At 47.5% G+C, this 9,522-nt stretch overlaps 1 protein-coding gene across 4 annotated transcripts; it reads right to left on the minus strand.

Moving 5' to 3' along the window:
* Window positions 1-391: 391 nt before the first annotated feature.
* CCRL2 (C-C motif chemokine receptor like 2) lies at window positions 392-3,834 on the minus strand. 4 transcript variants are annotated; one of them, XM_025458269.2, is made up of 4 exons: window positions 3,701-3,834; window positions 3,210-3,324; window positions 2,068-2,184; window positions 392-1,546 (listed from the first exon to the last, which is right to left on the minus strand). In XM_025458269.2, the coding sequence occupies exon 4, from the start codon at window positions 1,485-1,487 to the stop codon at window positions 438-440; it is 1,050 nt and encodes a 349-aa protein (XP_025314054.1). In that variant the 5' UTR covers window positions 1,488-1,546; window positions 2,068-2,184; window positions 3,210-3,324; window positions 3,701-3,834; the 3' UTR covers window positions 392-437. The 4 variants fall into 4 exon arrangements, with proteins under 4 accessions (XP_025314054.1, XP_025314053.1, XP_025314056.1 ...); XM_025458268.3 differs by lacking the exons at window positions 3,210-3,324; window positions 3,701-3,834 and having other exon boundaries at window positions 2,068-2,652; XM_025458271.2 differs by lacking the exons at window positions 2,068-2,184; window positions 3,210-3,324; window positions 3,701-3,834 and adding an exon at window positions 1,939-2,035.
* Between the last annotated feature and the right edge of the window lie 5,688 nt (window positions 3,835-9,522).

The raw sequence follows: 9,522 nt of genomic DNA on the forward strand, positions 1-9,522 counted from the left end.
ATGAATAGGTTGCTTCTAGTTTGGAATGTGGTCTTATTGGTTTTAAGAGTACATATTAATTTTTGTGTTTCCTTGCCCAGTTTTTGGAAGTTTGGTGTGTTAGCTCTGGAGTGAATGGCACTCACGTTTGGGCCCCAGTCCTGCCACTTTCTAGCTGTGTGAGCCTAGACAAATGTCTGAGCCTTAGTATCCCCCTTAGCAGAATGAGACAAATTCCACCCAAACCCACGGTCAAGTATTGAGGCGCAAAGGGGCTCAGGTTTGCAAAGAGCCTCGCACAACACTTGAGACAGACTCAGAGCTTGGAAAATGCTTGTTCACCACCTCGCTTTTCTTCCCATAACCTATTTTTATATACAAAAGTGTGTAAAAAGATTACACAAAACAATGCAACGATACAAAAATCAATATTTATTCTGCCTTTGACAGAAGCTAGTTTACACTTTGGTAGAATGGTCACGTTCTTCCCTTGGTGCAGCTCGTGCAGATTCCTCAGTGGACTGGAGCAGACTGCTGTCATGCACAGAGCAAAGGCGGCGAAGGTGTCTTCTGAACGTGGTGTCGAGGAACACGTGGAGGAGGGGGTTGACGCAGCAGTGGGTGGTCGCGAAAATTCTAAGGATCTGAACGCTTTTGTCCAGGTTGTAGTTGCTCTTACAGTCGTGCAGAGAGAAATATTCCTTGAAAGTGGACAGGAAAAGTGCAATATTGTAGGGACCCCACATCAGAAGGAAGACAGCCATTATGGCGAAAACCAGCTGGTGAAGGCCATTCCCCCTCTCTCCAGACCTTAGTATTCTTCTCATTCGCGCGTAGCAAAATACAAAAATGCACAGTGGGAAAAGAAATCCCAAAATGTTCATCTTTAAGGTGAGAAAATACTTCCAGAATGTCTCTTCAGCCGGCAGGAAGTGAGGTCTGCTAATGGAACACTTGTATTTCTGGCTTTCCATCTGAGGTTTGTAAAACATGGATTCAGGCAAAATGACCAGAGTGGCTAAGACCCATGCCAGAACACTCGAGATGATGCCCCAGTGCATTGCCCTCGTGGTCGAGGGAAAGTTCACGTTGATAAACACTAGGTACCTTTGCACAGTCAGGAGGATATTGAAGAAAGCCTCACTGTACAGGCCTATGGAGTAAAGTATGACTAGAATTTTACACATGGAGTTGCCGAGAACCTCCCCATGCATCGCAGCATAGGCCCAGAATGGCAGGGCAAGCAAGAAACACAAATTTGAAACTGCCAAGTTTAGGAAATAGATATTTCCCATGTGCTTGAGTCCTTTATGTTTTACCAGGATGAGCACAACCAAGAGACTGCCCAGGAGACCAGCCAGGAACACGGTGGCGTAGAGCTGCGGCAACACCCGGGTTGACAGGATCTTGGTTTCGTACAGGTGGCACAGTTTTATTTCATCGTTATTCAGATCATCCTCTATGAGGACGTCATAGTCATCCTCTGGGGCTGTCACGTAATTATCCATCTTCAGGCTGCCCTGTGGAGAAGCCAAGGATTATTTCCTCTTCATACGGCTGGGTGGTCCTGGAGGGGGAAAAAAAATTGGGTTAGTGTCCATGCAGCCATCCTCTCCCTTTACTGGTACTTCATTTTACCCAGAATAGGTCTACATCTTGGAAGATTGAAAGTAAACATTTCTCTGAGGCATCTGCACCTGCTGAGAGCGGCTACTATAATTGACCTGTTTGTTATGCCCTCACGTCATACTTGAGCAGTGTGCTAACACCACAGGGCAGATAAAAAAAAAAAAAAAAAAGTAAGCATTCTACTTCTTTACAGAACTTTAGTTCTCCTGGTGGAAACAAGCCGTGATATCCGAAGATAATATTTAAGGAAACACACCATCGAAGAGAGCCAAGTACTGTGTCATGAAATCAGTATCGGTCCTAATTTCTGCATTTGAAAAGTCTGCTCACCCTGTGAAATAGCTTCCTGTGACAGGCTGGCTGTGTTCTTCTCTCGAAGGACAGAAACAAAGATTGCAAAAGTGAAACCATCCCGAGCATCAACATGGACTCCACTGGTTAAATACACAGATGACTTACCACTTGACAGAGTTCCAGGGGGACAGGGCACTGCCTCCTGAGCCACCATCCAAGCAGCTGTGGGAATAGTCTGGGGCTGCTGAGAGACCGCCTTTCTTCTGAGAAGCCGATCTTGACCTTTAGGGGCAAGAGAAGCCACTGTTTCTCTCGTGGGACCTTTATACCACAAGTCACTGGTCTCAGTGTCGTCAAGGAATAACCCAAAGAAAGCAACTTGAAAGCTCCTCTGGACCCCTACAGTGTTTCTCAAGTGATTGAGGAAAGCAGGAAGTCCCTTGCTCCCCCTGGTTTCCCCAGGACCCGGCCTTTGATCGTCCCCCTCCCTCTACCCTCAGCCCTGGCCTGGTGACAGGCGTCTTCCTGGCTGCTCCAGATAAGGGAACTGAGTTGCTACTGCTCTCCAGTGATATGAGTTAGGATGACAGCAGGGCATGTCTGAGTAGGTGGCAGCCAGCAGCCGAGGAGGAAGCATCCTGTGCGGTAGCCCTGTGTCCAGACCCCAGAGCCGGGAGCTCCCTACAGTGGCTCCTCGCGTCAGCAGAAGCCCCCTCCCTACATCCAGTAGGGCATCTAGAAAGCTCAGGGAGAACCACAGTGAGTGGCATGAGCTCCTCTTCTCCCCATCACTGTTAAGGGACACTGTGCTGTAGCTGGGGGGAGGGGTGTGGGTGGGTTTCCCAAGAGAGGATCTGGGGACCAAGGAAGCCACAGAGTGGTGTCACTTGGGGAAGGGGCTGGAGCAGAGATGCTCAGTACCAGTGAGGAGCAGGGGGGCGGTGGCTGCATGGGATTTGGAGAAAACAGTGAGGAAAGCCAGGAGTTAGGCAAGCTGTGAGGCACTGACCCTGCTCTGAGAAGATTCCAGGAAATTCCATGGGGTTGGTGGGGGGCATCAAGTCTGGGTGACAGAGCCTGTGGGGGAACCCGCCAGCCCATGACTCTGTTAGGAGAGGGAGCACGAGAGAAAGGAAGTGGAGAAATCCAGATTTCAGGGTTCCAGGAGAGGATGCAGTGGGTGGTGGTGAGGGGGAGGCTGGGGTGGGGGGCAGCTTGGAAGAAGGATAAATGAAGAAGAGGAACACAAAACGGCTGGAAAGTCCATGTGAACTTCTCCCGATGCACTCCCTGGCCCTGTGACTGACCTCATTTGGGGTACCCCCTACACAGCGGTTTCGCACTCATTTAGTTGGTTAAAGGACATCCTGTTAATGAATTCCGGAGATGTGTCTGAGGTAGCCTTCAACTCAGAGTGTGGACCTGTGAAGATGAAAATAGAAACAAACTATTAAAAGAAAGGCAAGACAAACATAAAACGGCCCAGATGAATATGCGGTTGAGCATTAAATTTAACTCAAAGATGAGTTCCTCCTCTGTACCCGTCGAGGGCTTGGCATTGGTGGGAACCTGGGCTCTGCACACTTCCCAGCAAGGACTACCCCCACCCCCCACCCGCATTCCCGCCGCCACCCCCACCCCCTGCACCAACTTCTGTGAGTGAGTGGGGGTCACTGCCACTGATGGCAGCACAGTCCTGGGACCAGGCCGTGGACCGCCCTCTTGGGGCTCTACCTCCAGCTGGGCTATTTGGAGCCACACCAGCACCCTCCCCACCTCCCCTGTCCCTCCCCAGGACCTTGAGTGAGTAAGCCATCAAGGCTCCATAATGCTCATGTCTTATTGTCAGCTGCTCACTGGTCTGTGCCGGGCAAGGAGGGGGAGTCAACTCAACTCAGAAACATGAAAAGCCTCATGGATATACGCCCACACACTACATGGTTAAATAGAGCAAAACACCAGTAAGCAGGACGTCAAGGATGTCACAGAATTATGTGAAATTTGAAGTTCCCCAGGAAAAACACTGGAAGTTTGGGACCACCCTAACTTCCTGATATTAGCAGTCTTCACTTTCAGTATTATTTTATTTTGGCTGGATTCCCAACATTCTGCTTATCCAGCCTCAGGCCATGGGGTTCTTCTCCCCCCTCCTTTTTAATTGAGATATAATTAACATACACCATTGTGTAAGTTTGAGGTGTACAGGGTATTGATTTGATATGTTTATATTGCAAAATGATCGCCATCCCCAGGTTGGCTCACACCTCTGTCCCACCATGTAACTATTGTTTCTTCTAGTAGTGGGAACAATTAAGACCTAATCCTGCCAGCAAGTTTGATGTTTATAATCCAGTTTTGTTGCCAATAATCACTATATTATGTATTAGTTCTCCAAGGCCATGGGATTCTAGAAACTTCTAAATCAATAGGAAGGAATGGTTTGGAGGTCTGAAGTGGAGGCAAGAGGAAAGTTTGATTATTATTCTATGATCTGGAGCCATTATAGCATCTTCACTGCTTGTGAAACCTTACTGTCTTCTGTGGCTTCAGCATGTGGCTCACAATCTTCCCTTTGAGGGTCTGAGTTCTTCTTCTTTTTTTTAAGATTTTATTTTTTTTTATTCATGAGAGACACAGAGAGAGAGAGAGAGGCAGAAAGAGACACAGGCAGAAGCAGGCTCCATGCAGGGAGCCCGATGTGGGACTCTATCCTGGGTCTCCAGGATCAGGCCCTGGGCTGAAGGCGGCGCTAAACCGCTGAGCCACCCGGGACTGCCCTGAGTTCGTCTTTATCACTATAACTCAACCCCAATTTCCATCCAAGAAACTAAGAAGCTTTAAGTCTCATTCTCCTATACATACATGTTACTCATTTATTCAATTCATCTATTCATCTGTATTTCCAGAGCGCCTAGCTTGTGTCCAGCACCGTTCTGGGTGAACAACGTGGGCAAACATCCTGAACTCCACGGAGCTTACTTTCTATAGACAAAACCAGAATAAGCACGTAAGTTGTAGAGTAGTAGGAGAGATGTTCTATGGAGAAAAGCAAAGTGGAAGGAGGGTAAGAAGGGCCAGGATGGCTCAGGGTTTCACACTTTATGTATGAGAGTCAGAGAAAGCTTGGTGACAGGAGTGTGCAGAGATAGCACATGATTAGGTCTGATAATTAATGCTCATGATCTCATTTTGTTGTTGTTGTGGCTTTTTAAAAGATTTTATTTATTTATTCATGAGAGACACACAGAGAGAGTCAGAGACACAAGCAGAAGGAGAAGCAGGCTCCTTGTGGGGAGCCCAACGCGAGACTCGATTCCAGGACCTTGAGATTATGACCTGAGCTGAAGGCAGATGCTCAACCACTGAGTCACCCAGGGGCTCCTTTGTTGTTGTTACTAAGTTTTTATACCAGGGAGGCTGGAAAGCACACAATCCAGTAGGTTGTAGTCACACTGTCTCTAACAAGGTTTGAATCTCAGCCTTCGGAGGGAAGGCACCTTCCAAGTGCGTTGCTTCTGGATGCTCTGCTTTAGCCTAGAGACTGCTCCCTACCTGTCCTGGTCTTGTGTCCAACTGCCTTGGGTAGTCAGTCCCCTGTTACTAATTAGTAATTCTTCATAGTAAATGTTCTTTGTTCAGATTACTGATGTGTCTCTTTACTGGATGCCAATTGATGGATATACAACATTGAATTTAGTTCATTGAAGGGTTGCGAGCATTCCCAGATGATGAATTGCTAGCGTGGTGAATTTCTCAGGGATCTATTCTTTTTTTTTTTTTTTAAAGAATTTTATTTATTTATTCATGAGAGACAGAGAGAGAGAGAGAGAGAGAGGGAGGTAGAGACACAGGCAGAGGGAGAAGCAGGCTCCAAGCAGGGAGCTCGATGTGGGACTCGATCCCAGGACCCTGGGATCACGCCCTGGGCTGAAGGCAGCACTAAACCGCTGAGCCACCCGGGCTGCCCTTCTTTTCTATTTTTTTTTTAAGAATTTTATTTATTTATTCGAGAGAGAGAGAGAGAAAGGAATTTCTCAAGGAGCTAACTTGATACAGAGAAATGGGGATTCAAAATTTTAGAATGACGATCATTTAACCTATCCCTTAAAATGGCTTCTTCAAGTTTCAGGGCTCTCAGATTATCTATCAATCAATCTAATTTTTATTTGAAAATATTTCATTACAGAAAAATTGGAAAGTATAGAAAAAATAATCGGTAATAGTGATAGTCACAAATAACAGCTATTCGTATTTTTAAATAGCACTGCTTCTTAATGGAAAATGTGCAAAAATTACTTTTAGATGACTACTTTCTGCCAGATTAGTTGTTTGGCATTGAGTAGTAGGTTAAAAGGGAAAATACCCACGTGTCCTAATTTTCAGGGTTCTGAGGGTGTCTATCCCGCCCCCACATTTTCTCCTGCTGACTGCCTAATGACTAACACCTCGCCTCAGTGCTTGGTCCTCCCTGTAGGTGGCCAACCTGGGAGGGCAGCAAGAGGGGGACAGATCCTTTCAAAATGTGATTGTATTGATAATCAACCCCCAAACACAGATTTTCTATGCATTTACTAAAAGAAAAATGGTTAAATATATCTTAAAAAGCCTCTCGTGATGCATGCTGTTTATTCCGCAGTGTGCTAAAAAAAAGTTTAAAAGAGAAAAAATTCAGTTTGGTGGGGGAGACTTTGCCTAAATAAGTCTGCAAAAGAGTGAAACTAAAAAATTTAAGCAAGTTTCTTTACTACAGGACTTCTTAGAACTTTTACTACGCTAATAAGCATTGTGATCCTCCATGAGGAAGAGAGGGTCTGCAGTGTTTCCAAAAGTTGTTTGATCACAGAACCCCCCCTTTTAATTCTCAAACAGATATTTATGGGTCCAGAGCTCTGCAGAACATAATTTGAGAAATGTTGCCTTTGACATACATGTATTACTGTGTCATTGGGGTGGCCACGGACTAAGGCCTCCGTATCTCTGAAGGGAGCATAGTGGCCGAGGGTCCCAGCTGCCGCCCCCCAAAACACATCATGGCATTGGTGCCAAGGCCATGCCTACCGGGGGCTGCTCCAGCCAGTGACCCACTTGGGGACACCAGGACAGGCCCAATCCCGGGAGGTAGGCTCCTCCGATGGTGACTTTAGCTGATGCTTTCCTCTAGCCTTGCTCCCTCCTTCTCTCCTTCACTTGGGGTCAATTCGGCTTTGTCATCTGGTGGCTTTCCCAGCTCCTCCCGGTTCTCTTGCAACCTTGCAGAGACATCTCCTCTGACACACTTCTACGCCACATCCCATCTTGAAGGAGCTGGACCAACACAGCTCCTCGGATAGGAGGCATCCATCTCTAGAGTCGTGAGACCTTCACTTACTGGGGAATGATATACTTTGCAGCACCTCATCCCTCTCTGACTGTCTTGCCCACCACTACCTGTGGCCTGAGGGGGTGGAACTTTCTGGAACACTGGTGACCAGGTACTGCCATCATGCCCCTATCCCGCTCAACTCCTCAGGTCGTGTACCTTCTCTTGGTTCTCATGGCCATCCTCTTTTGTGTTCCTTCTGCCCTCGGCTCACTTCTCAATGTTCACTTTCTCCCCTCCGCTCTTCCTCTGTGCCCTCTGGAATCTGAACTCCAGAACGGACACTCCTCCTGACATCCTTTACGCATCCCAGAACCTTCCCAACATCTCTTGTCCCTCGAGGATACTCCTTCCCTCTCACACCTACCTCAGACTTGGGGGTCAGGAGATAACGTCCCTGGCCCCAGTACCACTTGGTGACCATTGTTCCCAGGTGTGCAGGAGGCCCCTTCAGTCCCCAGCCACCTGACTGTATCACTTTCTGCTCCACCGCATTGCTGCCACCACTAGCCAGATTGCTTCCTTCTTTTATTTTAGCCTTTGAACCATGGACAACAGGCTTCTGTTCACCCGGGTCTCCTCCACGCCCCTGGGGACTTAGCTGTCCGAGTTGACCCCCATCCAGCACCCTGGTCATAATTTTCATTAACTCATTAATTCAACTCCACTCTGGTGTGTTAACACTGATCCACCACTAAACCCTTACAATGAAATTCCTCACTTTCCCGGTGAGAGCTTCCACACCCTTGACTCCTGTCCCTCCTATCCCTTCCCGCCATTGCTTGTTCTCCTTCCTCAAGTCCTCCGGCTTTGCCTGTGAGCACCTCCAGTGGTCACGTAGCTCCCATCTAGCTGATACCCAAGTCTATCACTAAGCCTCCCCACCCCCCTGGTCAATACCCTACCCTCCCTTGAAGCCCCAGCCTCAGATCAGTCCGCTAATCTGCTTCTTCCTTCTGATTTTTCTCTGAGTATGCGTTTCTGAGGATAGCTGGTTAAAACCACTTGGCCACACAAAAAAACAAAAAACAAAACAAAAACAAAAACAAAAACAAAAACCCCTCCACTTGGCCACAAAGAGAAGACCCATCACCGATTTGTGGTCTCCAGTCTCATCTAGCTTCCAGGGATTTTTCTAGTTTTCCCAGTCACTCTTCTGCGTGTACAAATGGTCACCTTCTCCTGTTTCCCATCAGCTGTTTCAAGCACCCTAAAACTCTTTCAGTGCCTTCAACCTTCCACTGCTGCCACCAGCACTTGGGCTCAGGAGCTCGTCTCCTGCTTTTCTCAGAACTCTCTGCACTCCCTGCCTCCTGCTCTTCAAATGTCATCCTGGCATCTCCATTCCTTCCTCTTCCATGGACAGAGCTGCTCCTCTGAAAGCAAAGGCTAATTTCTCCTCCTGCCGTCTGGATCGCATTCTCTCTGCTAGCAACTGTTTCCAAGCATCAGCTCCAATCAGCTCCAACCTGGCCCGCATTCTTCACAATATTGGAACGCTCGGGTATCTCCCTCAAATAAAGACCATAAGTCCATCCTTAGGCTCACATGTGGCTCTAACTACATACTCTCCCTCTTCTCGGGCAGCCTTCGTTGATTGTCCAAACCCATGTTTCCGACTTTGTCATTTTTCATTCCTTACTCAGTCCCTGCCAGCCTAGCATCTGTCCCCACTGTGCCACTGAGATTGGCCTCCCCAGGGTCACCATCACCTTTCTGTGATGAAATGTCACCTGTCGCCCTGTGAAGTGGGGGCAGCTGATGCATCACATGCCCGTGAGCAGGATGTGACCAAGACACCCCTATTCATGATAAGGTCAACAACACATCAACACCACTACCTCTGGGGCTTTCCAAGCTGAAGCCATGCTTTATGCTTTTGAAACCCTTATGAAATCTAAAAAACATTAATATGGACTTTCCAGTAAAGATGATGGAACCAGGCAGGGTCAACGGCCTCTCCCTCCTCCTGTACCTTATAAGGTAGCTGCAACAAAAATTCGAAAAATTTGCCAGTAGCAACTGACCACGGCATAGGGTATAGTCTTGTTCTCAAACCTTGAAAGTTGGTGCATTACAGCCATGTCTAAACTTAATCCTGCTACAGACACAGGAGTGAAGAAAGAGCGAAAATCAGTAAATCCTGAGAATTATCCTAATACTCTCCAGTTAGGAGACAAGTGGGTAGAAAGTGAGTATGTACCCCTAGGAAAAGAAAGGAGAAACACCTACTGAGTAAAAGCCCTCCTCTTCCAGAAGGT

This window comes from Canis lupus, chromosome 20 (assembly GCF_003254725.2).
Source record: "Canis lupus dingo isolate Sandy chromosome 20, ASM325472v2, whole genome shotgun sequence".
NCBI classification, from domain to species: domain Eukaryota; kingdom Metazoa; phylum Chordata; class Mammalia; order Carnivora; family Canidae; genus Canis; species Canis lupus.